At 39.5% G+C, this 10,723-nt stretch overlaps 2 protein-coding genes across 3 annotated transcripts; one reads left to right on the forward strand and one right to left on the reverse strand.

Annotated features, from left to right (window-relative positions):
* Window positions 1–920: 920 nt before the first annotated feature.
* LOC105269235 (uncharacterized) lies at window positions 921–3,217 on the forward strand. The gene is made up of 5 exons (XM_011309317.1): window positions 921–1,330; window positions 1,866–2,166; window positions 2,249–2,509; window positions 2,590–2,742; window positions 2,824–3,217. Exons 1-5 carry the CDS (start codon window positions 1,047–1,049, stop codon window positions 2,980–2,982), a joined length of 1,158 nt encoding a protein of 385 aa, XP_011307619.1. The 5' UTR covers window positions 921–1,046; the 3' UTR covers window positions 2,983–3,217.
* Window positions 3,218–3,372: 155 nt separating this feature from the next.
* LOC105269239 (NECAP-like protein CG9132) lies at window positions 3,373–8,044 on the reverse strand. 2 transcript variants are annotated; one of them, XM_011309323.1, is made up of 3 exons: window positions 7,616–8,044; window positions 7,327–7,502; window positions 3,373–5,460 (listed from the first exon to the last, which is right to left on the reverse strand). In XM_011309323.1, exon 3 carries the CDS (start codon window positions 5,415–5,417, stop codon window positions 4,818–4,820), a length of 600 nt encoding a protein of 199 aa, XP_011307625.1. In that variant the 5' UTR covers window positions 5,418–5,460; window positions 7,327–7,502; window positions 7,616–8,044; the 3' UTR covers window positions 3,373–4,817. The 2 variants fall into 2 exon arrangements, with proteins under 2 accessions (XP_011307625.1, XP_011307624.1); XM_011309322.1 differs by lacking the exons at window positions 7,327–7,502; window positions 7,616–8,044 and adding an exon at window positions 5,702–6,190.
* Window positions 8,045–10,723: the final 2,679 nt, after the last annotated feature.

A 10,723-nucleotide genomic window follows, 5' to 3' on the forward strand; every position in this document is an offset into this window, starting at 1 on the left:
AAATTTTTGAAAAAGTATCAGGGGAACATGACAATCGAGTAGGTATTCAGTTTTTAAACAATAATTCGATTGATTTGCCATTAACAAATTTTGAAAAAGTATCAGGGGAACATGACAATCGAGTAGGTATTCAGTTTTTAAACAATAATTCGATTGATTTGCCATTAACAAAAAAAAATTGGAATTAATATGAAAAAAAAAAAATTGATTGATGCCGGAATCGAACCCGGGCCATTGGCGTGGTAGGCAAGCACGTTACCGCTAGGACAACACGCCATTGCAATAATATAATTTCATTAGGAGTATATATATTGAAAAACTTTCGTTTTAAAAAATGTCAAATTGTTCAATTTCATTGCATATCTCCTCGATTATCAAATATTCAGTTTTTAAACAATATTTCGATTGATTTGCCATTAACAAAAAAAAAAAATTGGAATTATTTAAAAAAAAAAATGAATGATGCCGGGATCGAACCCGGGCCGCCGGCGTGCCAGCCGAGCACATTACCACTAGGACAACTGGCTCATTTAAAAATATAAACTCATTAGTGGTATATCTTCAACATATTGAATAATTTTTTCCATTGAAATTTCACAAGATGTGGTTTCCCCCTTCCGTACGTGCTACAGTCGGCTAAATTTCAGTTAAACAAATGAAAAACAAAAAGCATTCGTACAGCAGAAAATAAAATTCACCCCGTCGACTTGATGGACACCCCCGCGTTGCGTGTTGCGCCCTCCCTCTCTTGGGGTGCAGTACTACGATGCCACTGGGGTCGCTCAAACCCCCAGAATTGAGCCTCTACTTCAGTCAATCCTCTTTGGGGAGATGTTGAAATTTAATTTTGAATTCACGTAATGGAGGGCGCCCATCGCAACGCCAACGCACGCGCAATCCACCACTTTCCGTCCCGTACTGCCCCACTCCAGTGATGCCAGATGATGTGGTGCCTTTAGTGTTAAGGTTACGTCAAAATTACTCACTCGATTGTGCACAAGTAACTCCTGGAGATCAGAGGTGACCGGAGCTCATCAGACCTGGGGATGTGGTCGGACGGGCGAATCGCGAGTTATGCGATATGCCTCCTGGTGTTTCAGGTGCGATTGTCCAACAGTCGCACGTCCTGGAGGCTGAGTGCTGATGGTGTTGTTAAGGCAACACAATTTTCATCCACCGTCGAGGACGATCTCATCTTCGACATCCTCGCAACAACAGTCAGCTCGAGCAATGGACAGGGATGGAGCAAAACAGCAGCTACCGAGAGTCGGGAGAAACTACAGGTTTACTGCAACGAGTACAGTAGCTTTGTCACTGGAAATCCCGATCGGTGAGCTGCATGCATCCTCGGTGTTATCACGTTTTTAGAGGTTGTTTATCTCCAGGCATGATTATTCGTGTTTTGCCACCTAGCACTTGAATTGCCTGTAGGAGCAATGTTCAGGGTCACCTCAGTGTTGCATTAATGTTTTCAGTGATGATTTCATACCTCGAGGACAACGTGACATAAAATCTCGCCCTCATTTTTTCGTTAATTATGTGGAAAATTGTCTTAATCGCTTTTTTATTAAACAATCGTGTTACCACAGGGAACTATTTAGATTTAATTTATATTTATTGCCGCTACCGATTTCAATGTTGAACTTAGTTTAGTCTGATTTTAAAATGTCCACAGGTGAAATGAATTTTTCTTTTAGAATTTTATAAAATATCCAGTGATGAGAGCCAATGGAGCACGTTCACTCCCAGTCGTATCTAACTGTAGTTTTCTGTTTTTGCCCGTAGTTAGTGTTTTGTGTGTGGCTTGCTGTGCTTTCCAGCATTAAAAGAGCCCCTTAAAATATTCTCCACCTAAAAATTGGCAGACACTTGATGTCCTACGGATTGACGGAGCCATCCAACATCACCGAGACAACATCATCGTCAACCAGTGGGACTGAGCAGAGTGTCTGCACCACTGGTCAGCAGTGCGATGATATTGTCCTGGACTGTGGTAAACCGGTAAATTACACGTACTACGATAATCTCGTGGGTATTGCCAATCGAAATAAACACCCACTGGTACCAGAGCCCCACGTTGCCCTAATGTTCAAGAAGGGGAGCACCAAGGTCGAGGATGTGGACATTGATCTGCTGGAGAGACGTCTCAAGAAGGCCAAGAGAGAGGTACTCCATGGAAATAAAATTATTATCGCTATTCAAGTGCCTGGATCATTTATTTATAACATTCAAATGGATTTTCTTGCAGAAACCAAAGTCGGTGCAATTGTACAACCAGATTGGCAATTTTTGGCGGATTAAAGGCAATGCTGAGCGTTCTATCGAGTGTTTCAGGCGAGCACTGGCAGTGTCTCCTCACAATGCCGAAGTGTTACTCAATCTGGCGAGGGTTTTAATGGCACTACAGTACCTTGACGATGCGACTTATCTGGCGAGACGTTCCCTGGAGCTCCAGCCACCAGATCGCAATGCTTGGGAGCAGTATCTCACATTGGGACAGATATTCAAGGTAAAGGGTTAATTTCTATTGACCTTCAAAACTTGAAGTCCAATGAATTCCCCTTTATTGGCACCTTTTGTGATTTTCAGGCTTATGGCCACTTCCAAGAAGCGGCTGTTCATCTTCGACATGCTCTGGAGTTGAAGTCAGATCTGCCAGAGGCTGCTGATGCTCTTAAGGAAGTCGAATCGTTGCCCACTGCTAGTATTCATGTTTATACACTGCTCATTATTGTATGCCTGGTAAGAAAAATTGAGAATTTCTACTCAAAAATGAATAAATGAGCGCCTAAGCATTTTATGAAAAATTACATATTTTTTCAGGTGCTGGGGGTTCTTCTGGTCGTCCTCAGCACCATCGACTGCGACGAGAACATGACCCTCTCGGCTGATCAACTTCAACGGCCTGTACAACGCCAATTGAATCGCGCATTAACGATGCGGGGCCTACGTCTCAACGTACCACGCCATAAACGTTGTTAATTTTTAGAAACTGACGGTATAATAATCACCCACATGATTTCAGAGAAATGAAAAAATAAAGAATACGGAGAACCCGATGAATTGTGATAGACCCGTGCGTTTTGAGCAGCAATGACTCCCTATTGAGTATTTATTTGTATGAGCACAGGTGTTATCGTACTTGTGTGTGCTAATTCATGCCATTTATTATATTGACGGTCAGAAGATAATACAGTACAATAGAATGTGATAGTAATCTGTCGTTTTTATTTTTTTTCCTCTTACTTTCGGTTTTTCTCCCATGGTGGGATGCAAGGTAAAACGAGTATTTCACTCTTTCAATTTTTAATAATTAAAATTAAATAATTTGTCACCACAACTCTCCATGGAACTTGAAAAAAAAAATGAGGATTCGAATTGTTTCATTTTATTTCCAGAAAAATATACATGGGAATGATATATGTTTTATAATATTCGTCGTCGATCGACAAGCGATCATCTCTCGTACAACTACTTCTAATTAGATCTCGTGATTCTATTGTATAACAATATAATTTTATTCTTATTGATTCTATGTCAATCGTTTGAGGAATTGTGGTGGCTGCAGAGTCCGAGGAAACAAGTGTAATCCAGCATTTGCAACGATGGATTTTCTTCTTCCAAACTTAATAGATCAATTCATTACCTGGCACGTATGAAAAAAATTCGCAGAATTCCCAACGAAATGAAATCCAGATTTTTGAAAAAAAGGCGACATTTTTCTGTGAAATTCTTTCATACGTGGAGCTTGGTCAGAATAATTACTTACTTTCATTACATACACATACTCAGAATTATATTCTGAAAACTTGTCTCATCCAAACATCATCTAGATAACATTGAATCGCAAACGAAAAGAGGATGTACAACATTATTTACAAATTAAATGGTTGATTTGCATTCAATGCAGATCAATAACAAGCATGCTCACCGAAAAAATAAAGAAATCACCACTCCATATACTTTTTTAATCACTCGAAAAATATAATTGACTCTGTGAATCGAGCTTAAGAGGGCAGCAACAAATGCTAGACATTAAGTTGTGAGTAATTATCCATTTGTTAATTCGTTCTCGTTTAGGCTTTAATAATTTAAAGCTAGACGTGGCTTGTCTAATCATTTATGTACAAATGCCAGTGGCAGCGAGGCCCTAATTCGGTGGTCAAGTGATCATTCATCGAGGCTCTCAGGGATTTTCTCAGAAACACGCACGTCAACACAATCTGCTATGAAAATATAGTCTCGATACGTGTCTCTGTTTGTAAACAGAACAGAACAGAATTGCAGGGTATTAATTGTTCCTTCAAACTGACATGTGTATCACATGACCTTTTTTTCATTGAATTGATACTTGCACGGTATTTACGACGGAGAAAGCTAATACACGGTTTAATAATAAAAAAAAAAGACTTTCACGAATACTCGTGTTGGACTAATACTGTCAACAAAATCTTTAATCCATTCTAGTGCACTCTGGGGAGGTCTTAATACCTAATTCGAGAACTATCCTCCATACTTCATCCACTGGTGAAAATAAATCCTCATTCCATTTTTTAATTTTTAGTCAAGATAAATTCAGCAATGAAGAAGTGAAAGGTGACAATCTCTGATGGATCCAGAGATATCGAGACTCGTCACTCTTTACCTATTCGCTAGTAAATTAATATTGAATATTTTCTTCTGTTCTGTTCTGCTCGATCCCCTCGAAATAACTGATATTATCAACGAATCCTACATATTGTGTGCGAATTAAACATATTCCACAACACGGATTGATAAATCGAATTGAATAAGAACGTGCAGAGATCTCGATAGAATTAAAACTGTACCCAACTGGCATTGGTCGAGCCAGGAGAAGTAGCTGGCTGTTGTCCCTGAGATGCACTTGCAAATTCACCCCACTCTGAGGCACCCTGATTCTGAGCTGGTTTATGAGCAGGTGAGGAGGTTGGAGTCTTGGGTGGTGGTGGAGCAATTTTAACTCCACCAGGTGGTGGTGGAAGTCCCAGTCCTCCCTGAGGTCGCTGCTTGCTTTTCGAAGCGACTTCACTACCATCCTTCTTCGTGATTTTCATATTTATTTTTATTGTCTCTCCCTCCTTGAATCTGAGATCGAGCTCCTGCTTCGGCTGCTCCTTCTCCTTCTCGATCTGATCGCGATTTTTCAGCCATTTGAAGTGATCCTGAAGTGCAACATTGAGATCAAAGCTGTCAGATCTGTCGAGAAATCCCACCCCAATGAATGCCGATCTTCCATTGTCATCCTGAATCCTCAGTACGAAATAACGAGATGAATCTGTCACTGGTTCAACAGCTATTCCTGGATACACGTCGATGGGACACTTGGCAAACAATTCCCCTGATATTTTGTCCTCCAGTTTCAACGTTATTGAGTCACCCTGCGATACCAGGCGCATCCTTCCTGTCCACGATGGCTCCTGGAGGTTCCAATCTGCAGCTCTGAACCAAAATCATGAGTAGGAATTATCTCGAGGTGATTACAGTCCTGATAACGTCAACGCTAGCACGAATTCAATAATTTATCTCGTCTCGAAAATATTTTATAAAATTTCGATTTTTAAGTGAATTGAGAAAACCACATGGGGCTAGGAAAATCATTTCCTGTCATTAACAGCCGCAACTGCAGGTGCAATAACGGTGAAATAAATACTGGAACAGGTGAAGTACTGGTTAAACTTACCTGTGGCCTCGGTTCGAGGGCCTTGGGGGTATTTTGAAGACAAATACCTCGGATTTAACGAGTAAAACACTCTCGTAGGTCTCCATTGATGGAATATCGTGGAGAAATGTGTTGTTGGGGATTTATTGGGAAAATGGATATGACACGAGTACGATTTGACAATTCGTCAGGCTGGTGTACACACACGAATGGAATTTCACGACGTGATTTGATAAGTTTTATCTGTCGTCACGCCTCTCGGTGGAACGCTAGTGCGGGATTGTTGCCATTTTGAATATTTTAAAATCACTGGAACGATTTAATTGTGACAGGTTTTCCCACTCCGAATTAATCGATAAATCCGTCAATATTTTATTTTTCTCCGGAGATGTGAATTGCAATCGACGTATTTAGAAGAAATTGTTGGAAAGATTTTTAGTGCCGATGGTGAGGGTTCAACCAAAGAGGATTGACTAAAGTAGAGGCTCTGTTGGCAGTTGTCGAACTAATTCTCAGGTCGAACCTGCCAGTAAGATAGTGCACGAGAATGTCGACAATTTTAGAGAATGAACTTGTGAATAAGGTAGAGCACGCGGCGGCAATGTTGATAATTTTTGAATTGAAAAAGGGAAATAATTCTATTAAAAAAAAACACACGCAAGAAAATTTCGAAATCTCAATCCAAATATTCAGATAAAATAAAATGTTTGGAAAATCGAAAGTTTTACCAAGTAAATAATAAATAATTTTGATAATGATAACTCCGCGCGATTCCGGATGATGAAAATTCACCTCCAATTGCATTCAACAATTAATCACATCTTGGTGATACGAAAAGCTCGAAATAGCTTGGAAAAATGGCGAGAAAATTCCACGAATTAATCCGACGATAACAATTACTCCACTATCCGAGGGTCATGTCGCAATTGATTGCAGTCATTGGGATGCAGGACGAGGAGGTCGTAAAATAATTTTGGCAATGTAAAAAGACAAGGATGCGACGATAAAAAGTGTGAGGGAAGAAAATTATCGGCCTTGGGTGCGGCCTTCAGAGTTGAATACAATCGGTTATCGAATTTGGTATTAGCTTTTTTTTTGTTCAGAATTATCATGATTTATTTATTCCCTCCTCGTTCCGTCTGAAAAAGTACTTGAGCTTCCGCCTCCAAGTTTTTCACCTCGGCTACAACCTCCGAAGCGTATCGACTTCCTGAATCCACCACTGTACGCATTTCAATAAAATGCAGGAGATCACCAAAATCTGATTAACAAATTTTATTACTCATATAATATCTCATTGCATTCATGCCAATGAGATAATTATTTCGGATAATTGAATTTAATTATTGGGAATCTGAAGATTTTTGTATGAAGAGTCTTGTAGAAAAATTTTTTCCAAGACAACAAACCGATTTAATAATATAATAATTACGAATAAAATTTCGTGGGGGGTATCAAGAAAAGAAAATTGATGCGTAGTACAGCAATCTCCTGGAGCAATAGACGACCTCAACGAAATCATTCATATCTCCCAACATATAGAGCATCTGCGTCAGCAAGATGACCCTCTTCTCCGCCTTCGCACAGCAGTGGAGGTCACCCACCAGGCGTTGAAAATAAAATATAAAAAAAAAGAATTCACTCACAAGTGGGAGAGAAAGCCTCAAAAAATGGCGATACACAGTAAAGATAGGGCTTTGTCGCACCGTCCATTATCACCAGCTTATCGCACCCCGAAACCGCCTCCACCTCGTCCTCTCTCTCTGTCCCGATGACTCGACGCAGTGAAAAAGAGTACAACACAGTCATGTGTCAATACTCCCTGCAGACAACAGAAGAGAGAAAAAAAAAAGTGAGTGCAGATGCAGAAGTTCGTAATAAACCAGAATAAAACTTCACCGAGAGTTTAAACGAGATAGAGAATATATTACTCACCTCTTCCTCTCGGTGTCTTCCATCTCTCTTGAGTCTTCATTTCTGAGTTTTAACCGACTGCTTTTAAACACGAACAGATACTCAACGTCGTGTGCCCGAGACACACGCTGTCAGCCTTTTTTACCTTGTGCATTTCCCTCTCTTTTTGTTCATCAACATTGTTGTTCCTTTTTCCCTCTTTATTCATCTGACATTTTTTTCTTCTTTCAATACAACAAAGACCAACTGCTGGCTGAAGAGGATGGACTCGGTGGACGTCAAACTGCACTCGCAGTTGTCCCAGTGATTGCGACGCATTTAGATCGATTTTTTTAATCGATCATTCATCGAACAGTTGAACGAGTTTTTCATTTGTTTGGGAAGATGACACGTTGATTCGGGTTGTTGCGTCATACGGAACGTGGACACATTTTCGGGCCAGTGGATTCGGTTTTGGTGAGTTGTTTATTGTTTTTTTTTTCTCTATTTGAAAATTTTTTAGAGCTGTTTAGAGCTGTCACTGGCTGTCACGCGTCGGAGACACGTGTCCAGGGATTGAAATAGACGAGCTGTCAAAGTCCGTTGGGTCGTTTTTAACCCTTCGTTGACATTATTATTTATAAATGGAGTACCTCAGCTTCAATTGCGGGTTTATTGCAATTTTTTTAATCAATTGAACAGGAGTTCTGGTGCAAAATGAGGAATTTTAATAACCTCGCTTTTTTAATATCGAATTTTTGGGAATATCTTGGGATTGAAGGGAGCTACTCAAATTTTTGTGGGACCTTTTTTGTAGCTCTTATTATTCTCTGTGAATTATGTATCGGTGAAAAAATCGATATCGGCCTTCATTTTCGAGGTATTAGCGAGAGACTGACATAGATCAGGCATCAGGTGGAGAATATTGTGACTCAGGTGTTGACTAATTCAGTGAAGGAATTCCGTTGATTCACTCTTCATGGAATAAAGCATGTGTTATCAGCTGAATTGAAAACAAAATTATGGAAAATGATACGTTCTAGTAATTCACGTCCACTGTAACAATTGTTAGTGAATAATTGTATAAACATTCTTCGCTGATCACACCAACAGGTGCTAATGAATTTTTAAACCGTTAGTCAGACTCCGAGAAAAAATAGGGCGAAGCAGTCTGATGCTCCAAAATAGTAAAACCCATGGATTTAATTTTAAATTCTCTCGTTCCCTCCGTAATTCATAAAAAATAATGATTTATTCATGAGAATGACGATCGAGGGTTTATTTTTACATCGACATTATTTTTTTAAATCCAAATATTATCAGCCTTCACCCGAATTTTCTGCAACTGCCAAAAATTCCGTCCAAGATGTTAAAATTTTTTTTTAACAGTGAAGACAAAGAAATTTTACGAATTTCTCTAGTGGTTCGAGAAATTGCGCATCTTGAAGTCCCGGCGTTTTGCCAACAACAAATGACAAATCTACACAGCTTGAAAAGCCACAATATTGCACACACATACACGTGGTATCCCCCGCCCCCCACCCCCCCGCCAGGAAATGTTAAACCATTAATGACGTAGTTTCGCGCGCTTTAGTAGCTCCACGTGTTTGCAGACAGGAAGTGCCTCATGCAAACACGTGCATTCACCGGAGTAAATCCTTATGTTATTGTCCAGAGATGTACGCAGTTGATTATTCTAATCCTAAACATCCAACCTTTCGACCCATAAAAATCTCCATAAAGCGTGAAAAACCTGAAACTCCGCTATAAAAAGACTCATAATTATCCAAATCCCCGACTATTTCGTGAATATCTCAGAAATTAAAGACGACACCGAAATTTTCATTGATACCTTTTTTCTAGATCTCATTGAGACCTAGAGAAAAGGTTGGTATGAAAATTTTGATATTTCTATTGGTTATGGAGATATTCCTGGATATGTTGGATGCTCAATTTCCTGGTTTAGGACTTCGTGGAATGATTTTCGCTCTCCTTTGTCCCGTCACTCGCGGAATAATTTTCATTTTCAAAAATGGTCTTCAGTTTGTAATGGCACATACCGGACAGTGCAAGTTAGTTGGATACTTGAAAAACCTTCATGGGGGCCGACGACCTTAAGCGATAAATTTAGAAATAAAATTCTCCCCGCTCCTTCGATCGCTTGGACGAATGCCACAAAGAAAGAGAAATACGCGATATATATAAATTTTAAATGAACATTAATGTCCATTTATCCCTGCATTAAGAGCGATTTTTTCGATGAGACAATTGATGTATTTATTATTATTAATCCTCTTGCAGATGATTTTTTATTTGGAGTAACTGTCGTTTTTCCGTTAGTGCGTGACCCACTTCGTTTTTATTAGCTTTTAAAATCACTTTACAATCGAATTATTGAGGGCAGCGAAGAAAAAAAAATCCCTGATAAGCGGAAAAGTAGTGAACAACATAAAGACACGTATTCACGTTCCAATATTAGTAAATACCCGATAGGGAATATCTCTCATCGCTTTTCCGCACGTCTCATTCCTTCTCCTTTACCTCCCTCCGCTTCCACGTGTCATATACAACTTTTGCTGATTATTTAAATTTTTGGCACGAGATTATCGACTGAAAATTCGAATTTTCAGCGAAACCGGTACCTCGAGAGATAAAACCCAGAAAAAATTGTTAATAATTTTGATAAGAAAAATTAGGTCTTCAAAATAAAAAAATAAGAGATCTACGATTGGTTGGATTTGAGGATCTGCGGCAGACAGACTAGACTCTCAGAAGAATTATATTAGAAATATTAAAACAAAATAATTCTGAGCTCAGGTAATAGCAGAAGTCGTTAGAGGGATATGTTTGAGGCTGATTTGTCCGGATTTACCGTTGGATACCCACGAAACACATTTGTGGAATAATACCTGTGTCAAATGGGCAGGTCGGTGATGTACACATTATGTATTATGACCATAAGTGATATGTGTTTGCGGGAAGGGGAATGAACGACTATTCAAATGACTGGTGGTCTTGGTCTTGGTATTGGGAACGTTGGTGGGCATCAAATGAGGAAAAGTAACGGAGCTAAGTAACGGAGCCGAATTTGACGCACTGTCTCTTTTATCATCCTCATTCTTCGTCCTTTTCGTTAGATTCTCTTCATCT

This window comes from Fopius arisanus, unplaced genomic scaffold, assembly GCF_000806365.1.
Source record: "Fopius arisanus strain USDA-PBARC FA_bdor unplaced genomic scaffold, ASM80636v1 scaffold00066, whole genome shotgun sequence".
NCBI lineage: Eukaryota > Metazoa > Arthropoda > Insecta > Hymenoptera > Braconidae > Fopius > Fopius arisanus.